Source organism: Panthera uncia (genome assembly GCF_023721935.1).
Source record: "Panthera uncia isolate 11264 chromosome A3 unlocalized genomic scaffold, Puncia_PCG_1.0 HiC_scaffold_11, whole genome shotgun sequence".
Taxonomy (NCBI): Eukaryota; Metazoa; Chordata; class Mammalia; order Carnivora; family Felidae; genus Panthera; species Panthera uncia.
Genome location: NW_026057578.1, coordinates 35589285 through 35614374, shown reverse-complemented (window position 1 = coordinate 35614374; position 25090 = coordinate 35589285). Strand labels below are relative to the sequence as shown.

Sequence of the window (25090 nt, the reverse complement as noted above, 5' to 3'; positions counted from 1 at the left end):
AAAATCACAAATGTTTAGAAATACTCTCAATCAGTATTTCAATTTTACAAAGGCAACGAAGAAAGTTGTAATATTCATTCCTTAATTTTCATTCCTTCTCTAGGACAAGCCAATAGTGCAAAATGCTTGACAATCCAAGATATCAGCTTCTTACCAGTATTCTGTGAACTTCTGAAACAGTGGAGGCGTATCCCTCTCTTGAGGAAATAGGCTGTGATTTGAAAGCCATAACCTATAAGGTAAAAGAGGATATCATTAGATTACAAGTTTGTTTGCCACTAAATCCCACAGCCCTCCCTAGTGCCTACCATGTAGTATGTGTTCAATAATTATTTAACAAATGAAAGATTAAAAAGAATCAATAGAGGGATTCACATGAGAGAAAGGGGTAAATATTACACTATGAGCTCTTCTAGGAGGACTGGCCAGAGCACCTGGTTGGGATTGTCTCCAGTGCCTTAAGTGGCTCAGTTACTTTATCTGTTACAATGAATTCAACCAAGAATTCTCTACCCAGCAAGATTATCATTCCAAACTGTAGGAGAGATTAAGAGCTTTCCAGAAAAGCAAAAGCTAAAAGAATTCATCACCCCTTAACCGGCCGTACAAGAAATGCTAACAGGCCTTCTTTAAGCCCAAGAGAAATGGAACTATTAATTATAACAAAAAAAAAAAAAACATATATTAAAGTAAAAATCTCACTGGAAAAGTAAAATATATAACACAGGTAGTGGAGCGAGCACTTACAAAGCAAGCATGAAGGTTAAAAGACAAAGGTAGTAAATTTCCCTCAAATTACAATAATTAGTTACAGGCAGCAGAAAATGTAAAGATGTAAAATGTGTCATCAAAAATATAAAACATGGGAAAGGAGTAATACGGTAAAGTTTTGGAACGTATTTAAAATTAAGTTGCTATCAACTTAAAACAGACTGCTATTTACATATGATATTTTATGTGAACCTTGTGGTAACCATGAGGAAAAAATACATAATAAATACAAAAAGAAAATGAGAAAAGAATCTAAAGATAACACTAAAGAAAGCCATCAAACCAAAAAAGAAGAGAGAAAGAGAAGAAAGGAATAGAGAGGAACTATAAAAACAACAAGAAAATAATTAACAAAATGGCAATAAGCATATACTTATCAATAATTACTTTAAATGTAAATGGTCTAAAATCACCAGTCAAAAGATACAGAGTGCTAAATGGATAACAAACAAACAATCAAAAAACAACAAGAAGACCCATCTATATGCGCCTACAAGATATTCACTTCAGAAGTAAGAACACAGACTGAAAGTGAGGGATGGAAAAAGGTATTCCAGGCAAATGGAAATGAAAAGAATGCTGGAGTAGGTATACTCAGATAAAACAACATAAACTTTAAAACAGACTGTAATAAAAAACAAAAGAAGGCATTACATAAAGATGTCAATCCAATAAGAAAATGTAACATTTATAAATATATATGCACCATATAAAGCAAACACTAACAGACCTAAAGGGAGAAATTGAAACCAATACAGTAATACCAGGAGACTTTAATACCCCACTTTCACCAATGGATAGATCATCCAGACAACATCAACAAAAAATTAAAACAGAAACATCAGCTTTAAATAACACGTTAGACCAGACAGACTTAATAGATATATACACTCTATCCAAAAGAATACACATTCTTCTCAAGCGATCATGGAACATACTCCAGGACAGATCACAATTTGGGCCACAAAACAAATCTCAATAATTTCAAGAAAACTGAAATCATATCAAGCATCTCTTCCAACCACAATGGTATAAAACTAGAAATTCATTAGAAGAAATAAGAAAAAATATAAAAATATTAAACAACAAATAATTAAACAACCAATGGGTTATTGAAGGAACCAAAGGGGAAATTAAAAAATAATCTACAACCAGTGAAAATAAAAACAGGACATACCAAAATACATAGGATGCAGCAAACGCAGTTCCATGAGGGAAATTCATACCTCAAGAAATAAACAAACAATTCAAATAAACAATCTAGCTCTGCAACTAAAGAATTAGGAAAGAAGAACAAGCAAGACCCGAAATTTACAGAAGAAAGGAAATAATGATGACTAGAAGAGAAATAGACACTAAAAAGACATTAGAAAAAAATCAATGAAGAAAGAGCTAGTTCTTTGAAAAGATAAATGATACCGAAAAATCTTAGCTAGACTTGCCAAGAAAAAAGACAGAAGAGAACTCAAATAAAATCAGAGATGTTACAACCAATACCGCAGAAATACAAAGGGTTGTAAGAAACTGCTATGAAAAATTATATGCCAAAAAACTGTACAACCTTGAAGAAATGAATAAATTCCTAGAAACCTACAATCTCCCAAGATTGCATAATGAAGAAATAGAAAATCTGAATACACCAATTACTAGTAAGGAGATTGAAAGCGTACTGAAAAACCTCCCAACAACAAAAGTCCAGGACCAGATGGCTTCACTGGAGAATTCTACTAAACATTCAAAGAAAATTTAACACCTATCCTTTTCAACTCTTCCAAAAACTGAAGGAGGGAAAGCTTCCAAACATATTTTACAAGGTGAGCATTACCCTGATACCAAAACCAGAGCAAGGGCTCCACAAAAAAAGAAAATTAAAAGCAATATCCTTGGGGTGCCAAAGGTGGCTCAGGCAGTTGAGCATCCAACTCTTGATTTTGGTTCAGGTCAAGATCCCAGGGTTGTGGGATGGAGCCCCACATTGGGTTCTGCACCAAGCAAAGACCCTGCTTGGGATTCTCTCTCTCTCTCCCTCTGCCCCTCTCCCCTAAGGCATGCACATTGTCTAACAAAACCCTCAATATCCTTGATGAACATAGATCCCCAAATCCACAACAAATATTAGCAAAACAAATCCAACAATACATTAAAAGAATCATACACCATGATCAAGTGAGATTTATTCCAGTGATGCCAGGATGGTCCAACATCTGCAAATCAATCAACACTGAACATCACATTAACAAAATTAAAGATAAAATCACATAATCATCTCAATAGATGTGGGAAAAAGAATATCTGACAAAATGCAAGACCCATCTAGGATAAAAACTCTCAATAAGTGGGTATGGAGGAAATATACCTCAGTGTAATCAAAACCACATATGACAATCCTATAGCTAACATCACACTTAATGGTGAAAAGCTGAAAGCTCTAACATCAGAACCAAGACAAGGATGCCCACCCTCACCACTTTTATTCAACATAGTCTCAGAAGTCCTAGCCATAGCAATTAGGGAAGAAAAATAAATAAAAGGCATCCAAACCAGAAAAGAGGTAAAACTGTCTCTATTTGTAGATGACATGATACTATATATAGAAGAAAACTCTAAAGAATTCACCAAAAAAACCTGTTAGAACCAATGAATTCATTCAAGTTGCAGGACACAAAATCAATATACAAAAATCTGTGGTATTTCTATATATAACTAACAAAACATTAGAAAAAGAAATTTAGAAAACAATCCCATTTACAACCGCATCAGAAAAAGAGTAAAATACTTAGTAATAAATTTAACTAAGGAGATGAAAGACTTGAACACTGATAACTATAAGACACTGACAAAAGAAATTGAAGAAGATAAAAATAAATGGAAAAATATTCTGTGTTCATGGATTGGAATTAATATGGTGAATATGTCTATACTACCCAACATAATCTACAGATTAATGGCAACACCTATCAAAATTCCAGTGGCATACTTCACAGAACTAGAATAAACAATTCTAAAATTTGTATGGAACCAAAAAAGATGCCAAATAGCCAAAGTAATCTTGAGAAAGAAGAAAAAAGCTGGAGGTATCACACTTTCTGATTTCAAACTATACTACAAAGCTGTAGTAAATCAAAACACTATGGTATTGGTACAAAAACAGACACACAGACCAATGAAACAGAATAGAGAGCCCAGAAATAAACCCACACATATATGGACAGTTAGTTTATGACAAACAAGCCAAGGACATACAATAGAGAAAGGATGGTCTCTTCAGTCATGATGTTGGAAAAATCGGACAGCCACATGCGAAAGAATAAAACTAGACCGCTATTTTATACCATGCACAAAAATTAACTCAAAATGCATTAAAGACTTGAATGTTAAGACCTGAAACCATAAAATGCCTTGAAGAAAATATAAACTCCTTGACATCAGTCTTAGCAACATCCTTGTGGATCTGACTACAAAGACAAGGGAAACAAAAGTGAAAGTACACAAATAGGGCTACATCAAGCTTAAAACCTTCTACCCAACAAAGGAACCGTCAACAAAATGAACAGGCAACCCACTAAATGGAAGCAGATTTTTGCAAACTATATATCTGATAAGGAGTTAATATCCAAAATACCTAAAGAATTCATACAACTTGACAACAACAAATCAACCAACCTGATTTAAAAATGGGCAGAAGATTTGAATCAACATTTCTCCAAAGAAGATATACAGATGACCAACAGGCACATGCAAAGGTGCTCAACACCAATTATTAGGAAAATGCATATTAAAACCACAATAAGAAAACACCTCACATCTGTTAGAATGGCTACTAAAAAACAAACGAACAAAAACAAGAAATTACAAATGTTAGTGAGGATGTGGAGAAAATGGAAACTTTGTGCACTGTTGGTGAGAATGTAAATTGGTGTAGCCACTATGGAAATTATAGTGGCCTCAAAAAATTAAGAACAGAACTACTGTATGACCCCTCAATTCCACTCTGAAATCTTTATCCAAAGAATATGAAAACACTAATTCAAAAAGATACATGCACCACTATGTTTACTGCAGCATTACTTACAATAGCCAAGATACGGAAACAGTCTAGGTGCTTATTGACAGATGGATGGATAAAGAGGATGTGGTACATTTATACCATGGACTACTCAAACATAAAAAATAATGAAATCTTGCCATTTACGACAACACAGGTGGACCTTGAAGATATTAGGCTAAATGAAGTAAGGCAGAGAAAGACAAATACTGTATTATTTCACTCATACATGGAGTCTGAAAAACCAAACAAATGAACAAACAAAACAGCAAGAGTAGTGGTTATGGGGCAGAGTTGGGGAGTGAAATGGGTCAAGAGGGTTAACTAGACAGTGACAGATGTTAAACAAGCTTCGTAGTGTATACAGATGTCGAATTATAAAGATGTACACCTGAAACTTACATTTAAAGGGAAGGGGGCATAGTCATGGTGAAATACTACCCTGTCCCTAAAAATGTATAAACTACAACTACAGGCGATATCAGAAAAAAAATCTCAAAAAAAAAAAAAGTCAAGTAAAGGAGCCTGGTACAAAGGAGTACATTCCATATGAAAATGGAGACATTACCATTCATCTTATAGGGTAGCAACAGAATTTCACAAAAAGTACCAGCACAGTTCCTTCTTCTCTCTCTGCTTTCCTCCCTCCCTCCTCTCTTCCTTCCCTTCCACCCACCTCCAGGTATAAACTACTCTGTTGATGACTTTCTTAAAAACATTAAGTAAAACTGTCCTACCAAAGACGGTAAGCATCTCCGGGTTGTAAAACAACCTCAGAGACAGTATTATATCCATGAAATTGAAAGGGCCAGGTGTTATAAGAGGTGGTCTCCAGGACCTTCAGATTTTTCAAAGTCCATGGTTATAATTGTTTTTGAAATAACTTTTATTTTAAAAAAATTCAAAGAAATTCCCACTTTTACGTTCAGTATCCTTCTCACACCCCTGTAGAAGATCCAGAACATCAGTGACTGCAGATTTGATGTCTGTCTACACAAGCTACAGCTTTGACAGCACAACTGCTTTAGTCATGGGGATTGTGAAATAAGAGTGACATCTATGATAGCATAATCTCCAGATTTACAGAGATGAAATATATTTTTTCCTCAAACACTTGAAACAGATTGCATTTTGGTCATGTGCCTTCTTCTGCTTAAAACGTCAAACAAAATATGTACACCACGGGCATTATTCTGAGTGCTTTAAAACAAATCCTTTATTCCTTAGGTCAGTGAGAGAATAGAAGTGATTTGCACATCTGTTTATCTGTCCTACTGCTGTGGGGGGGCTGGTGGAGACTGTAAGAAAGGATCTATGAATACAGACAGAAAAATTTTACAGTGATTTTGAAAGTAATGATTTATAATGTCAGTCTTCCAAAGGTGTGAATAACAATTAAATGCAGTATGTAAGTCATTCTGCCTTTGCTGGTAACACTTACAGCTCTAGTGATTAAGACTCGGATTTTCAAAAATCTTTTCCCTGTACAAAATATCCAGCAATAGAATGTTATTATCAGGAAGGGGCTAAATCTGAAGTCGACTATGAAAACTACAGCTCCAATTCAGGAAGCATGGTATCTGGAGATACCTTGGGTGATAAAGAAAGCTTACTTGGTCAGTTAAGCAACAGTCTCAATATGACATGTTTCCCTACAGAAAAAGAGAGCAGTATGGGGCGACTGGGTGGCTCAGTTGGTGAAGCGTCCGACTTCGGCTCAAGTCATGATCTCGCGATCTGTGGGTTCGAGCCCCGCATCGGGCTCTGGGCTGACAGCTCAGAACCTGGAACCTGCTTCGGATTCTGTGTCTCCCTTTCTCTCTGCCCCTCCCCCACTTGTGCTCTGTCTCTCTCTGTCTACCAAAAATAAATAAATGTAAAAAAAAATTAAAAAAAAAGAAAAAGAGAGCAGTATAAGAAAATTCTAAGTGATTTATGACTGAAATTACTAGGAGAACTGAGTATCTCCTATCCATCCCACCCCCCAGAATAGGATTATGCTAAAGAGAATCATTCCTAAACTGGGGACTTGTTATGATTTCAATGAATACCCCCACCATGGCATTGACAAGAGAAATGGCAAACTTAACATGTAAAAAAGATTTTCACCTGCTTAATCCAAATTCCACTGGCCATAGGAAACTTTATTGTTTAAAGAGAACTTGAAGAGAGATTAAACACAAAAGATTCAGTTCTTATGGCAAACTAATTTTGATATATAAACAGAGAAAGTCACTGCCACTGAAATATACTGACTCGAAATGCTTACAGAGATGTATTTTATTTATCCATAGATAGCAGGCAGTGATAAAGACTACATTCTTATCTTTGCTCTTTAATGTAATTAACTTCACAGAGTTCAGCAGGCCACTGAGATTTCGTCCTTATTCAGAGCTAAAGCAAAGTTCCACTATTCTCTACAATCAAACAGCAACTTGGCAAAGAATCCAGGAGGCCCTTTGCTTTTCCCTTCTCCGGGCCTAAACCGCAAGCTTGCTAACACTGGTGTTCTAAATGCACAGAACTGGAGTCAGTAGGAGACTCGGGTTGGGGGACAAAATGGAAATCGTAAAGTGAGAATCTTTTCACTCGAAAACTACCTGGCAATGGCATTCTGAGATTCTGAGGCACTTGTAAATCACATTTAAGTATGTCTGTTTTCTTGCCAGCTATTGTGGTCCTCCTAAATCTGAGAAGACTTTCTTTAGACACAGGAAGAGACTGGGACTTAGAAGGAAAATTCTGTTGTGGAATCATCTTTCTATCAGGAGTCTTCAGATATGTGTATTTCTAGACATAATCTATATTTCTGCACTGCTTAATGTCATTTGACATCCAGTACTAACAAGAGTCTACCTTCTCCCCTGGCCTCCAAGCAGCCCCCAAAGTCTCCAGTTTATGCCTCTGGCATTCCAAACGTTGTAAAGAGCTGCTGCTTTATCTTCGTACAGACCTCCCAACCTCCGATGGGGCCCGAAATGATGATCTGTTACCACATTAACATCTTCTGACTCACCTGGTAGTTCATCAAAGAGAATTAAGTCTCTAAGAAAAGGAGGAGGGGTAGGGACTCGGTAATATTAATGAGAGAAAGGGTAGTCCATGTTTTAAGGACAAATCAGAATTCTACTATTTTATTTCATATTCTGTCTAAATAAACCGCTCCAAAATGGCTTTATTAGAAATTCAGAGACTTCATGAATAGAAAGGGAAAAACAACAACAAAAAAATCAAATACGGGTTGAACAAATTCCACCCTGGCTTAGCAGAGTGGTAGATTAGTTTTAAGTAGTACCGTGTTGTAGTGAGTAATAGTTTTTAAGGGAGTGCTCGTGTATTTGGGTTGTTCTATTTCATAGTCCCAAGACACTGAGAACAAATATCCAACATGGAGTTTTTACTGTAAAACTATCCAGCTTCACTTGTTTTCCAAGAGACTCATAGCCAAGGTGATGTGAACTTCCCCTATGCTGTCAAGGCAAGTCCATGGTATAGCACATCACAATGAGAAGCCCTCTCCCACAGCTCTTCTGAGACCACGTGGAGCCTGGGAAAATGCCTCCAAGTGGCCTGCTGAGCCATCAGGACTGCAGGACAGGTAAGCACTGCTTCCTAGCTGGCCCCACCCAACACAGCCTGGCTCTCCTCCAGCCAAGCCTTGTCCCAAACAAGGCAACCTCAAAGTAGGAAGGCCTATTTTGTCCCATAATACTTCTCTCCCTGAGATGACCTCTTCATTATCAGTAACATCACTGACAATGATGAAAAATGTCAAACATCCAGAAAAGTAGAAAAACAGTGCCATGACCCCCCAAACCCCACCATCTAAACTCAATAATAGTTAATATTCTGTCATGTTTCAAATACATATTTGGTAAACCATTTCAAAATACATTAGATGTCATGACACTTTACTCCTAAATATGTGAGCACAGACTCACATATAACAAGACATCCTCCTATATCACCAAGATAGTATGATCAAAACTGAGCATGACAGGGGCGCCTGGGTGGCGCAGTCGGTTAAGCGTCCGACTTCAGCCAGGTCACGATCTCGCGGTCCGTGAGTTCGAGCCCCGCGTCGGGCTCTGGGCTGATGGCTCAGAGCCTGGAGCCTGTTTCCGATTCTGTGTCTCCCTCTCTCTCTGCCCCTCCCCCGTTCATGCTCTGTCTCTCTCTGTCCCAAAAATAAATAAAAAACATTGAAAAAAAATTAAAAAAAAAAAAAAAAAAAAAACTGAGCATGACATTATTGGTCTGTCAAATAACCAGTCCATACTCAAATTTCCCAAACTATCCCCAAAATGTGTATCAATGAACCTCCTCTTGAATTAGAATCCAACCAAAGATCATGCATTGCATTTGGTTATGTCTCTTACATTCCTGTAATCTAGAATAATGTCTCCCTTCCTTTTATTCTTAATTATGACCTTTTAAAGGGATCAGGCTAGTTGTCCTGTAGAGTGACCTCCATTCAGAATTTGCAGTTAAAAAAAATAAGATCTCAGTTGCCTAAATACAAATTTTCAACCTGCATGCTCTTTTACAATGCCAGCCCTTTATTAGTTTTGACAGCTTCCTTTAAGTTCTGCAGGAAAGAGCAGGTTCAAACTAACACTGTAATTATAATTCAAAGTCTGGAACACAGATGACTTGAATATTTAGTCCTAAAGATAATTTCAAAGAAGTGAGATCTTAAATTTATAAACACTTAAATTTTTAGCAAAGGTAAGCAGGTGGGGTAGTGGTCTCATTCTTGTTCTAAGAAAGGGCACTTTGTGACAATCAGATGACTGTGTGCTGACCTGGAAGCAGCTCCACACTATGTACCAGTTCAGACTTGTGACTGTTTCCAGTCTGAGGTCATGAGTCAGCTCTCATTCTCCTTCTGAAGACCTGGTGAGATTTAATAAGAGGGTAGGAAGAAAGGGGCTGATAGCTACTGAGTACTGACAATGTCTTCATCCATGCTAGACTAGACCAGGAACATATACAGCCATTTTAAAAAATGAAGAATATGTGTGTTTTAAAGCTATTTCATTCAGGAAAAAATGAATTATAACTCATTACTTCTGAAATTGTCCATTCAGTAAGTCACATCTGTCCTTATAAGATGGCCAACGGTAGAGAAATCACAAGTGTGATATCATCACTTAGAACATATACAGGGAGGTTGGGTGTGAGATGGAGACTTTGGAAAAGCCCTTATGGGGCCCTTTGAAACATGTTATAGGCCTAAGTGTGATCTTCACCATTGTTGGTGATGGGTGGGGTTGGGGACAGGGGTTGCTCTGTGGGAACCAAAAAACAAGTCTTACCATAAGTTTAAGAACACACACACACACACACACACAGGATCCTAGTTTAAGACCACAACTGGGAAACAATTTGGGTGGGTAAGTGGAATATTTGGTCCTGGGCTAAAAATTTCACTTATTACCCAAGATATTTAGAGACTCCAAAAGGATCCCTTGAGATAACATTTCACGTTCTTAAATAAGGACAGTACTGGACGCTGAGTCACAATAAAGCTATGTCTATTTGAGGCCAAAACAAATGGGGCAAACTAGTTAGTTCCATGAAAAAAAAAAACAAAAAAAAAAAAAACAAACCAAAAACCTACGAACAAAATGATTACTTGAGGCCAAATTTACTTAGAAAAACAATTTTCTACCTGTCACTTCATTGGCTTTGTATGCAATACCACTGGCCCCATGTGCTATTAATTTTACTATCTATGGGACCATCAGAGAATGTTACCATTCAGTGAGAAAGCTCAGGCAAAAATTAGAATAAAACAAATTGAGAAATTATTACTTTAGCTTTCTTTCCCATACTGCTTTCCTATTTTTTTTTTTGTTTATAAAAATATGCCCTTAACATCAGGTATGAAAACCATGTTTAGATAATGTTCAAGCACAGACAAAATGATATTCAAAATGATGGCTCCCACAATCATAACTCTGCCAGACGATGCATAATAATGAGGACGATAGAACTGGGCACTTATGAAAATCTCAAAGTTCCCTACAAAACCCTTCACTCACCTTTAAATAACTATGTATAAAAGAAACAGAGATTTTGTTTATTTATTTTGAGAGAGAGAAAGAGTGCAAGAGGGGGAGGAGCAAAGAGAGAAAGGAAAAGAGAGAATCCCAAGCAGGCTCTGTAGTGTCAGCATGGAACCCGACATTGGGCTTGATCTCACAAGCTGTGAGATCATAACCTGAACCAGAATCAAGAGTTGGAAGTTTATTCAACTGAGCCACCCAGGTGACCCAAGAAACAGATCTTTTATTTCTAAATGAGGGAGCTGGTTGTTTGAACTGTTGGCTGTTCAAGCAGGCCGCTCTTGCAACAACTTTCAAACTTCCTGTGTATAAGATGAGAAGCACCAGATGAAGCATATCCTCTGTGGCCTCCCTCTCTTGCAGGGGGTCCATTCCAACTCTGAGATTCTATGACCATGTGCAATGAGAAAAAGAGTTGATGAACCACTGGACTATTCGAACAGGATTGCAGAATCACAGGACAAGAAACATCTTTGAACAGCCATCTAGCTCACTTCCTGCTTATTAGCCAGGATCATATTTAAATCATATTTTAAAAACACCACCAAATGCCAAATGAGAAGATGCCAAACCTAGGCATGTGTGACTTAATTCTTCCTTTACCATTTGAAATGAGATTGCAAACTTTGATGCTTTAAAGGACAAGACAGCAAAAAGGCTGGGTTTGGACTCTGGAAACCAGAGAAAGCACATGCCTGGTTAAAAGGGGACAGAAGCTATTGAACTCCAGCATCAGCTGCCACTGGAAATTAGGGCACCAGGGTACCAAATTTTAGGCCTTTCCAGAAAAGCTAAATATCTAAATTTTTATATGAAATCTCCCAAATTTTAAATTAGCAATGAACTAAAATATAGCAGTCCAAGTACAGTTTTTCTGAAGGCAGCTTCAGCTTTGCACCACCAGTTGACAATTTGTAATCTAAATTCCTCGCACTGCAGTTGAAGTTCATTTTCTTGTGTTCTGCTTTCAGCAGAGATGAAAGAAAGCTGGCTGCTACCAAATGCTTGGAGATAGGTAGTCAGTTTCAATCTAGTCATTTATTCTAAGCTAAATAAACCCAGGTCCTTAACCTCACTACACAGGACATGTTTATCTACATTTAAATTATTCTGACACCTCTAAGTCCTGACATTAAAGATACACAGCTAAGGGTTTGACTCAATGTGGGGGAAAATGAAAAGATTATGCAATTTTAGAAATCATTAATCGTATGAATGTGTGAGATCTGTAGTTTAAAAATCACAAAACTTACATTTTTTAAAAAAAGGACTTGGAAGGTTTGAGTAAAACACCAAGTTCTGGGTTGGAAGGGCTAATTGTTATAAAGATGTGCATTGTTCCCATATTTATTTATTTAACAAACATGTACTGAATGCCTATTACGTACCAGACAATTCCAATCAGGATCACAATGAAAACATTTTTGTGTGTGCGTGGTAAGAGTAGGGAGCAATTTCAAAGTTGCCAAATTAATTCTAAAATTAATCTAGAAGAATAGACAAATAAGAACAGCTACATGAAAAAACTCAAAATGAAAAAAAATTCTAATTCAAAGTAATGTATATATAATGTGTTTTAAAAAAAACCAACTAGACAAAAATAAAAAGGTTTATAAAGTTAAATCACCAATAATCCAACCACCCAGAAACAGTTACTTTTTTCACCTTGACTTTTGATGACCTCCAGATCTTTTCTGAAGACATATAAACACACATATATTCCTATTTCTTTTTACAAAAATGGAATCACATGACAAAAGCTGCTTTATAACCTGATTTTTCTTTAAAAAACTCAATGTACATGAACTTTGTGTATGTTACCACTTAGGAATCCACTTTCACTCTTTTCCAATTTAATATTCACTAGAAGATGGTTCCTACTGATCTGTAAAGCTGGTTCTGCCATATACAGGCCTCTCTCTTTTTTAATGTTTGTTTATTTTTGAGAGAGATACAGACAGAGTCAGAGCAGGGGAGGGGCAGAGAGAGAGGGAGACAACAGAATCCGGAGCAGGCTTTAGGCTTCGAGATGTCAGCACAGAGCCCGACACTGGGCTTGAACCCACGAACCACAAGATCATGACCCAATCTGAAGTCAGACATCTAACCTAATGAGCCACCCAGGCGCCCCTAGGCCTCTCTTTTAGAGTTATTTTATTCCATTGACTTATCAGTCAATATGCACTGTATTAATTACCTAAGCTTTATTTACAATAAACCTTAATATCCAGTAGGGCAAGTTCCTTTCTTGACCCTCGAAGCTGTTTCTAGTCCTCATCAAGAATTACTCCTGGTCCTTTATGCTTTCCTATAGCTTTTAATGTTAGCTTGTCAAGTTGCATGAAAAAATTGACAGTTTGATTAGAAAGGCCCTGAATTTATAGACCAATTTGGAGACAAATGGGACTTCCTATATATTTGACATGGCAGACCTCCCAATTATTTTTGAGGACTTAAAAAAACGTCTTTCAGTAAAGTTTAGAATTTTTCTATGTAACATTCTTGCATACTTTATTAAGTTTATTATGAGGTACTTCCTATTTTTTATTGTTGCCATCACATATATTGCTTCCTAAAAATTACATTTTCAAATTGTCTGCTGTTGCAATTGACTTTTGTATGCTGACCTGCAACTGAAAAATCTATTAAACCCTCTTATTAATTCTAATAATTGGTCACTATATTTCCCTTAGACTTTTCATGACACTTTTATTCTTTATTTCCAAATTTCCCATCTGTATTTTTTCTCCTGACTTATAGTTTGGGCTAGAATCTCCAGTAAATGTTGAATATTGTTCCTAGTAGGAATCGCTGTGGTACCCTTGATTATAAAAGGAACACTTTTAGTGATTTAGCAATGAGAACAGTATTTGTTTCCATTTCACCTAAGTTTTCAAATTTATTAGCTTTTGTAATAGGCACATCACAGATTTGTGGCTCTGTCCTTAAGGACATGCAGTGAACTGCTTTCTCCTACAATGTTTATGTAGACTATCTTCTGTTCTATATTTTCTATTCAGCATTTGTTTGTAACAAACATTCTCCTCAAATTTGTAACAAACAAATCCCCTCAGTTGGGATTTGTATCCCATTTTAAAATGTGCTAGGTCTTTTTTCAATTTTTGATGTGTTCACTTGAGTTATGTACAAAAACAGTAAACATTCCCAAAGTTTATCATCAATCCTGCTATCTCACAGTTCTTAAATAAACCACTATGAAGTTTAAGTAACCACCAACTAGTCTAGAGTCTTTCCAAGGCCCAATCATAAGCCCACTGCTCATATTTAAATCACATGGGGAGTCGGAAGCTCCAAGGCTGGGGTCATTTTCAACTCTACAGATTCTTGTATCCCTAGCACCCAAGAATCTGATGTAGATCTGGGAAAGTTGCAGACACTTGTATTCTTTTTGAAGAGTTCCAAGGGATTCTGATGCACAGTTCAGGTTTGGAAGTCACTGCTCTAAATCTTATTTTATTGAGTTACTGGTATGGAATTAGTAGCAAGAGTCTTGCTAGAGTAATGGTGGTGGTACATTACAAAGTTCTTGAAGATAAACACAAAATGCAAGTCCTATAAGTGAATATAAGAGAGAAATCACCCTTGCTCCTTAAACACAAACAAAGAGGCCTCTAGCAGGAGCACTATAGCAACAGTGAAGAGGCATAGGGAGAAAGCTAATTTCTAAGGCACTCAAGGCCCAAACTACCAAGGCAATTTATGAGAAGCCAATGCATATTAGCTCAATTATTATCGCCTCTCTGGAGGATTTCAAAGAACAAGTCTCATGCCTCCTTTGTTTTCTTTTCTCTCTCTCCCTCTAACTGCCAGATGATCTACCTTTTCACAGAAAAAAAAAATAAAATCACCACATACTTTTCATTTTTTATCTTCCACAAGTCCCTACAGTTCACCTAAAATGTACATCAATTTGATATGTAAAAATTAAAGTGATAGGTATGCAATGACTTATAATCGTAATTAAGATGCTAATCAGATCACACACAGACTCAGATTAACAAGAAATGTACGATGTTTGCTATGACTCAGGTTTTATTATTTCCGAAACACTACCTTGATATTCCTGTCTTCACTGTCTAAACAAGGAAAAACTTAGAAGAATGTGTAAAGAGAACTTTTTAATGTTGTTCTGCTTACACAGTATTTACTGATAATATAAGTATCAAATGAACAAATAAAAAATACTGGTTAATATAAAAAAATCATCAAACAGAACCTCCAACTTCATCGTATACACATTCTTACCATGAAATTAAGAGAGATATAACAAGACATGTGCTTCCCAATGAGTGGCAACAGGAAATACACCCTATCTAGCACAAAGTATTCTTGCATAAGAAACAACAACATACAAGGGATCTGACCTCATCAAGAGTGTGGGTCTGACTACCAGTTTACAGGAAATACAGGGGCTGGAAGAATATTAACGCCACCATGCAGATGCAGCCAGCCAAACCCAAAATGTGGGAAATTCCAGAGGACACTTGACCTAGTTTCTCTGATAAGTAAACAACAAGAAAAAAAAAAAAAAAAACAGGAGGGACGTTCCCCTAAGTTCAAAGAGATAGTCACCTATTGTAAAGAGAATCAATCAAATGCAGTGAATGTGTGGACCAACCTTGTTTAGACCCTCATTTGAACAACCCAACTATAATAGAATTGAAGAGATAGAGAAATCTGAAGACGGACTATATATTTGATGACATCAAGAATTTTTTTTCTCCCTTGGGACGCCTGGATGGCTCAGTAGGTTAAGCATCCAACTCTTGATTTTGGCTCAGGTCATGATCTCGTGGTTTGTGGGATTGAGCCCTGAGTCAGGCTCTGCACTAACAGTATGGAGCCTGCTTGAGATTTTCTCTTTCCCTCACTCTCTGCCCCAACCCGACTTGTGCACTTGTGCACATCCACGCTTTCTCTTTCTCAAAATAAATAAACATTAAAAAAAAACCTTAATGGCACTCTGCTCATTAAAAAAAAAAAAAAAAAAAGAAAACTTAGGGGCACCTGGGTGCGTCAGTCGGTTAAGCATCTGACTTCAGCTCAGGTCATGATCTCTCAGTTCATGGGCTAGACACCTGCACTGGGCTCTGTGCTGACAGCTAGGAGCCTGGAGCCTGCTTCAGATTCTGTCTCCCTCTCTGCCCCTCCCCGCTCGCACTCGGTCTCTGTCTCTCTCAGAAATAAACATCTTAAAAAATTTTAAACACCTTATTTTTTAGAGTCAAATACATTGCATCACTCATGTGTACAATATATGATATCCAGGATTTACCTAAAATTATGTGGGAGTGGGGGGCAGGAAGAACAAGTCAGGGGTAAATGAAATAACATTTGGCCATATGTTAAAAATGCGATGCTGCGTGATGGATAAGAGGGGACTCTTGGATAATCTATTGTATGCATCTGAAATTTCTAGTAAGTTTAAAAACAAAAGAGAGAATTCTTCGAAGACTTAAATTTAAAAAAGAAGACCATAATTTGATGAAAACCTTCAAGAACCTTAAAGCTGATGAATTTTTCTTTTAAATATTTATGTTAATATCATCCTTCTTTCAAAGTTTCAGAACATAAGTCACAATTAAAGTTTGCTTTTCTAATTTTCTAACTTTGAAAATAACATTTTACAAAAAAATGCAAAAGCATTCTTTATTGTGTTGTGAATTATAACCATAATCTTTAGAATAATTTTTGTAAGTAGATAACAATTAAAAAGCAACCTAAACAGAAATGATCTAATAGGTGATTGTAAAGCTCTCATCTTCCTTAAGCCTTAAAAGTAAGCACACTATCGCATTTAAAGTAGGGATGGTAACCTCGTTCTTTCATGACTACTGGCCCAAGTTGAAAAGGTAACTGATTATAGAAATAGGTATAGATATAGATACATATACATACAGTCTGCAGGTTCAAGCCATACTACCAGCCTGTTACATATGGAGTAAAAAGTGCACCATACTTAAAAAAATATATAGCCTTGCAGTAAAAGGAGCACATGTCCACAGGGCACCTGGGTAGCTCAGTTGGTTAAGTGTCCAACTTCAGCTGAGGTCATGGTCTCACGGTTTGTGAGTTTGAGCTCCGTGTTGGGCTCTGTGCTAACAGCTCAGAGCCTGGAGCCTGCTTCAAATTCTGTGTCTCTCTCACTGTCCCTCCCCCATTTGCGCTCTTGCACTCACGCTCTCTCTCTCTCTCTGTCCCTCAAAAATAAATAAACATTTAAAAAAATTTTTTTAAAGGAGCACATGTCTAAAAGCAGAATCGGGAATCTGACAAAGATAAAGGAGACCCTCCTGCTAAAAACACACAAAATCTGGGTAAAAGAAAAACATGCTTAAGTACATAGCAGAACTCAAAAGAAACGGAAATATCAAGGAAATACCAGAAATGGAGAGGTAAAGAGTAGGAAACGAATGGGCTGACACTCTAATGGCCTATAGAAAAGCTTTAGATCAGACATACACAGGAGAGGACCCAGTCTCCACTGCCCCGAGGAGTAGACACTGCTCCATCACTCCACAAAAACCCCTTTCTCTCTTGATTTGTGTGCTTTTTCTTTTGTTGAATGCTGAGAACTCACCAGCCCCTGAGGCTCCACAAAAGTCTCTCTTAATGTTTCATTGTCCCAAATCTCCCAGCTTCTTGGATACCCATCCCACAGAACTACCTTTCTTCATGTTGTTCCTCATTCCCACCTTCCAAAGGCAAGCATTTTTAGGGTGCCCCTCCGCTCTCGGTCACATGACTGGAGTGGAAGCCAGCCACAGTCCTGCCTTCTTTTCTTCATAGAAGCTTTCTCTCTTCCTTTCACTGGTTTTAGTAGAAGGTTCATATGATAGGAGGCCTTTACACTTGGGACTTGAAAATACTGGACAGTGCAGTGCTTTGGAGTCCCTGAGAGGGAGTCCTGGAGATGCCAGTGAGGCAGTGGAGCGGGATGTGAGTTTCAAACTGATACTCACCTAAGCAAGGGCATCAATGCCCTGTATTTCCTTCCATCTTGTGCACTGCACCGTCTGTCCCACTTCCTGCCCTGGCCTCATCTTCTTCACTGGCTTGCTATGTTTGTCTTCATCTCTTCTCAGTGGCATACCTCTCCATGGCCTCTCCCATCACCGAGGTTCTACAAGAAGCTTCTCCTGCTTCTTCTCAGGGTTTTCCTCCACACCAGCCCTGTCCACACCTCCTGTCATCACCTCCCCCCTCCTCAGTCTTGCCCTGGGGTCTACTCAAGCTTACTCTCCATGGGTCTGCTTTTCCTGGTCTACCTGCCCTACACCCCTCCACTCTGCTGATTCCCATCACTGAAACCGCTTCCCACACATTGGAGCAAAAGCCTTACTTTCTTCTCAGCTCTCTTCTGAAAATACAGCTTTTCTAGAAAAAAGTTCTCTGGGCTCAGGAAAAATAGAAAATTCCTTAGAAACGGAAGGAAGGCCAATATTGTTAAACAAGTTTGGGCTGCACATCTCTGTCTGGGAATTATGTTAGTCAAATAACATAAAATAAATATCACACTGATGGTGAGCTGCTACTGAGGGAGCAGGATGGCAGCACATGGGAGCAGTTCCATACAAGTGAGACATTCTAAAAGTAAAGATTTTACTCTTTCTGATCCTGTAAATGATCTGAGTAGAGGAGTTATAGGGACTGGTGTGAACACAAAATGAATGCCTTTTTTTCATCCTGTCAAAAGCCAGATGTTCCTCTAAAAATAATAATCAAACCATAGTCTTACAACTCGCCCTACCTGTGCCTCTACTACATACAAGAACTATGTGAAGCCCCAGGTACGTCACAAAAACCACTCAGCTCCTGAGGGGCTCAACTGAGGTCAGAGGGAGAGACAACAGTTAAAGGATGATGGTTACAATGTAAGTGCCACAACAAAGACCTGCATTGGGAGCTGTGGGGGCCAAGAAAGGGTATGTCTCACTAAACAAGGGAGAGTAACAAACTAAAGTGGGGAAGGCCATCCCCAAGGAAGGGAAGCATCTAAGCAGAGCCTGGAGGCATCAAGAGGACCATGCTGGAAGGGCTGAGAATGGTGGGCACTGCAGGCATGTCTGTGTCAGACCACAGCTGGGAGGCAGATGAGGCTTAGAGTTCAGGATGAAGAGATGAAGTACAGGGGAGAGATGGGGAGGGATAAGCAAAGGTGCTTGGACTTTGACATGTAGTCAGCTTTACAGCCTAAAGTAAAGGATTTTAACAGGAGTTACTGAGATCCATTAGCATCCCCAGTCATACCTTACAAATACTGATGACTCACTGTGGGTTTCCATTAATATGAAGATCTTGACTAAACTGAGGATCACTTTTTTCCTCACTGATTTGGTTAAAGTGGAATACAGTTGATGAATTTGTCGAAGAGTATAATTTAATCTAAAAATCCTAGAAAAAATCTTTGGCAAAATTAATATTTTATTAATTCATTAAAAATAAGGTGTATATAACAATTTTAAATGATGTTTACACTGATTAAGTTAAAAGAGACACTTGATCCTGATTAGTGAATGCCAGCTTTAACCCTGCTGGGAAAAAAATAACATAACATTACTAGAAAGCTAATTAAAATAGGTTGGTACTGGCCTAAGGACAGACATGTAGAAATAGAACTGAAAGTCCAGAAATAAATCCTTGCGTTTACTGATAACTGATTTTCAATAAGGGGGCCAAGACAATTAAATTGGGATAGAAAGATCTTTTCAACAAATGGTACTGGGAAAAATGGAAAACCACATGGAAAAGAACAAAGCTGGACCCTACCTCATATCATACACAAAATCAATTCATTAACTCAAACTAGATCAAAGATACAAATGTAAGAGTTAAAACTATAAAAGTCTTAGGAAAAAACACAGGCATAAATCTTCATGGCTTGGGATTAGGCAATGGTTTCTTAGATATAATACAAAAAGCACAAGCCACAACAACAAAAAATTGAATAAATTGGACACCATCAAAATTAAAAACTTCGGTCCATAGGAGAAAAATTTTGCAAACTATCTATCTGATAAGGGACCTGTATCTAAAATATGTGAAGAACTCCTACAACTCAGGGCGCCTGGGTGGCTCAGTTGGTTGAGTGTCTGACCAGCTCAGGTCATTATCTTATGGTTCATGAGTTTGAGCCCCGAATCAAGCTCACTGCTGTCAGCGCAGAGCCTGCTTCAGAGACTCTGTCCCCTATTCTCTGCCCCTCCCCATCATGTCCTCTGGCTCTCTCTGAAAAATAAATAAAACATTTTAAATAAATAAATAACCCCCTACAACTCAATAATTTTTTAAAAAAGTCAATTTAAAAATGAACAAAAGATTTGAATAGATGTTTCTCCAAAAAAAGATATATAAATGGCAGATAAGTACTTGGATACAGGGTAAACATCATTAGCCATCAGGGAAATGGAAATCAAAATCACAATCAAAGCCACTTCATACCCACTAGGATGACTATAATCAAAATGACAAATAACAAAGTGTTGACAAGAATGTGGAGGAAATGGAATCCTCATACACTTTTGGTAGGAATAGGAAATGGTACAGCTGCTTTGAAAAAGTCGGAAGTTCCTCAACATATTAAACACAGAGATAACAAATTACCCAGAGATTCCATCTTTAGGTATATACTCATGAGAAATGAAAACATATATCCACACAAAAACCTGTGCAAATATTCATAGTAGCATTATTCACAATAGCCAAACAGTGCAAATCCAAGTGTCCCTCAACTGATGAATGGATAAACAAAATGTGATATATCCACACAATGGAATATTATTTGGCAACAGAAAGAAATGAAGTACTACCAGTAAATGCTTACAACCTGGATGAACATTGAAAACAATATGCTAAGTGAAAGCCAGTTATGAAGAACAACATATTGTAAGACTCCATTTATATAAAACATCCAGAGTAGGAAAAATCAGTAGAGACAGAACTAAATTGGTGGAAACTCTGGGATGGGAATGGGAAGGATGCTGGGGTAAAATGGAGAGTAACTGCTAATGGGTATAGAGTTTCTTTACGGAGGAACAAAAATGTTCAAAAAGGGGTTCTGGTGACAGTTGCACAACTTTGTGAATATATAAAAGCCAATAAATTGTAAACTTTACCTTTTAATAGTTTTTTTTAAGTTTATTTTTATTTATTTTTTTGAGAGAGCGAGCAAAGGAGGGGCAGAGAGAGAGGGAGAGAGAGAAAATCCCAAGCTGGCTCCACGCTGTCAGCAGAGCCAGATGCGGGACTCGATCCCAAGGACCGTGAGATCATGACCTGAGCCAAAATCAAGAGTGAGACACTTAACTGACTGAGCCACCAGGTGCCCCTAAACTGTATACTTTAAATGAGTGAATTGTAGGGTATGTAAATTATATCTCAATAAAGCTGTTATTAAACAAACAAAAAAAGAATGGGATAAAATGCTATTCAACTAAATTGGTGGGAACTGTCAGTGTTCTTAATTCTGAAATCCCCAAATCAAATAAGAAGAATGCTTTCCTCTAACTGAATATGTCAGAGACTTCTAAAATGGGGTATATGACTGGTTGATCATGCTGGTGAATGCTAAGAGGCTACACAGAAAAAATGTTCCCCATCATTTTACTAGATTCATCAAATGCCATCTATGAGCTTTTGATGTGTGAATTCTATAATTTTCCAATAGTAGGCCTCCTTGCCCTACAGTTATCCTAATTAAATTTCACTGGTGTCTTTTAAGAATACCATATACAATTCCAAGTCCCCGAAGTTTATTCAGTCTAATTTTTACTTTTCTAAAATACTAGAGGAATGGGGTGTCTGGGTGGCTCAGTCGGTTGAGCGTCCGACTCAGCTGTGCTGACAGCTCAGAGCCTGGAGCCTGCTTCAGATTCTGTATCTCCCTCTCTCTCTGTCCCTTTCCCACTAGTGTGCTCTCGCTCTCTCTCTCTCTCTCTCTCTCTCAAAAATAAACATCAAAAAATTTATTTTTTAATAAAATAAAATACTAGAGGAAAAAATGATTTAATAAGCTGGAAATGGGGGGGTGGGGAGCATGAAAAAGCTTCCTCATAAGAGAACTATTTATAAACTCTATACTTTTGCTATTAAAAAGTATTTTACTAAAATAAGGATAAACTTGCACACTGCAAAAATTTTAGTCTTCCAAAAGTTCACATTACCTTGAAAGGAAACCCAGAAGCTGTTTTATTTTCAAATATATCTTAAGAAGAAAGATTTCCTAAGTGTTTCAAAAATGTTTTCTATTTAAGAGAAGCCTTTACAAGTCATTCTTTAAATAATGAGAATTTCTTTTCCCCCAAGGGAATAATTTCTATTGCAGTGTTTCTAAGAATATACAGGGTTAAAACCGTGTAAAATAGATTTTCTCACAGTTAGGGGAGAGTGAAACACCGCAAATAGGAAACCAGACAGCTCGGGGGTCAAAACACTACACTTCCAGGTCAGACTTCTGGTTGCAATTAAGTAAAATTCCTGCAAATATTTGTAAGGAAATCATATTTTTGGTGTCTCCTTTCAGCCCTTGTAACTTCTTACTTTCTTTAACAGCAACTTGTATTTGTGGGTATATACATATGTATATTATTTATTAAAGACACACAGAAATACAAAAAAACATAAACATTTAGGTACATAACACACCAACCTATGACCCCAGAATGGCAATTTGATCTTGGACTCAAAGGTAAAATGAGCATTTGTTCTAGGCTTCCATTTTTTTATGTTTCAGATTATGCGGACCCAGTTTTGTTTTTGCTTGACACAGACATGGATAATTTGGTTCTCAAGACATTTTACAAAATAGGTTAAGCCAAGTTTCCCATTAGATTGCATGGTTCATGATCAAATAGTTAAATTTGAATCTGACTGGAGTTTTGGCTGTAAGTAATAACAGCACTGTGTTAGAACAACAAATGTAAACAAGGTCCACAATTAAATGTACCTGAGTAGTTATTAAATATGCTTTCTACTCAACTCCCTGGGAATAGCCCAGAAGCTCACAGCACTTCAAAAAAATACCTACCTCAGAAATCTGTGGTGGATTCACTGACAGACAGATATTCCCTGTTTTAGGTGTTATTACAGTGAGTATAAAATTATTTTGATTAAAAACAATTAAGCAGTAAACTGAGAATCGTAACCATAAAAAAATATTTTCATTTTAGATTTTCCACTTTCACTCTATTAGGGTGACATGTTAGGGAATTTGAAAATGAAAGCACTCTGGTTTTTCATCATCATTTGGGTTGTAGTCCCCACAATTCCCAAGGTATTTAGTTAGCGAATCTCAGTCCCAAAGTGTTAAACCACTGCATGTTCTCCTGAACAAGGGCCTCTTCGCTCGTCTGTCCTCTGTACCCTTTTAAAATCAAAAGGTTTTTACAGATATTTAGACTGTTAGATAACTACTATTTTCTCTCTCTCAAGCTTCTTAATGGCTATTAAATATTAGTGATGTGAAACTCAATTACTACAAATCTTAAACTCTTGGCATGTGACTGGAGAGCCCAGCCAAAGGAAAAGAATTTAAAGGGAACAGACAAGTTGGTAAGGGCTACAGGCACTTCCCAGACATCGGAAGGGTACTGCTGTAGCATGATGCACATAAAACTCCCAAGAAATGAATAGTACATGCCAAGGCAAATAGTTTCCACTCTACCTTGTCATCCCACACATTAAAAAATTATATGCAACCCCTAGGAGAAAAGGCCACTGCTTTATGAGTGGCAGCGGGAGGGTGGGGCAGAGGCGCTTTTCCTCATTAGTATCTGCCCAACACAGGAGAGGTGGCCACTTGTTACGACTTTATCTGGGAGGTACCAAAAGAAAGTGGAGCTTCACAAGAGTCTCACTAGCCTTGTGCCCCCCCACCTCTCACCTCAATATATAAGTGCGTAAAAATCACTTGCACAACACAAAGCCAGTGCCACATGGAACACGTTCCCAGAATGCTGGGAGAAACCACAATTTTCACTGGGTGAACCAGAGAGAATTACAGGCCTCCCATTCAGTTGTCACCATTAGAAATAAGGTGACAAAACAGATCCCCAAAAGAAACGTTGTGTTTTTTTTGTTTTGTTTTGTTTTGTTTTGTTTTTTTTTAAATCTCAGCCCTGTTATCAGTTGAAAGGCCAGTGACTTCCTCTTCCACCCCTTCTCCTCCGGACCCCAGAAGAGCAAGAGTGATGACCAGTTCTACCTGACCACCAAATGGAATCTGCCTTTGGAATGAATATCTGGTAATAAATCATCAGTCTTCACAGAACTGGTAAATAGGCATGGCTCTCAGCCAACTAGGACAACTCCTTAGGAAAAAAAAAAAAAAAAAAAAAAGGTCTTGCAATCACCGTTTGATGACAAAGATCTTTCTGGAACGTCAGAGTCCCAGGGGATCTGGTAGACTGGTTTTGAACTGCCCAGTTCCGGAATATGCAGAAATGTGGGAGCCTTGAGTCTGAATGTAAATGTGAACATGCAGACTCAAAAGGAATACTGGAATTGCATCACCAGGAAAGCAACAGAACTGGCTTTGTAACGTGAAACTAAGCAGTGGCAATATGGACCTTGTTTTATGAGGGAAAAATCATTGTCTTTTTGGTGTGCGTGGTAGGAGGTTAGGGGAGAAGGGTAAGGTGGGAGAGATGGAAGCAGCTTACTCACAGGCCAGTAGGATCAATCCAGTAAGGTTCATGGTAACATTGGCAAAGTTTTCCAGGTGGTTGAACTGAAGTGTGATAACCTCTTGGTGTGGCAGAAAGAATCCTAACCTGTTTTGAAGCTTTGTATACTGTGTGTGGGGGGGGGGGGGGGGGGGGGGGGGGGGGGGGACTTTTGTGTGTTTTAATTTCTTGTAAAATTGAAAAGTGAACAAAAGATCGGCCATTGAAACTGGCAATTTCCACAACAGGTGACTGTAACAAATGGAAATATTAACGCTTAAAGGGTTTAAGGATTTTGTTTTCTTGCCATTTATTACAACAAATGGTTAGCAAAGTCTCCCCAGATTTTGCGAATGCAAAGCATCTTGTGTTGTCGGTCCTGTTTTTAGCACACTTTTAGTAAAAAGTGTAAAACTTTAAGTCCTGCAAATTGCCCTTTCCTGGAAAAATCATCTTTGCTGACACTGTGGCACATTCAGCAGAGGGGCTTAGAGGCACTTGCTTTCATTACTGCCCTTTAA

The 25090-nt window shown here is 37.8% G+C and overlaps 1 protein-coding gene across 2 annotated transcripts in view; it reads right to left on the bottom strand.

Annotated features, from left to right (window-relative positions):
• The window catches only part of SLX4IP (SLX4 interacting protein), a 179046-nt gene that overhangs the window by 24044 nt on the left and 129912 nt on the right, over positions 1 to 25090 (bottom strand). For both annotated transcript variants that reach the window (XM_049651140.1, XM_049651139.1), the window contains exon 5: positions 155 to 232. In XM_049651140.1, coding sequence (XP_049507097.1) covers positions 155 to 232 — 78 coding nt within the window. The remainder of the gene's footprint in view (positions 1 to 154; positions 233 to 25090) is intronic.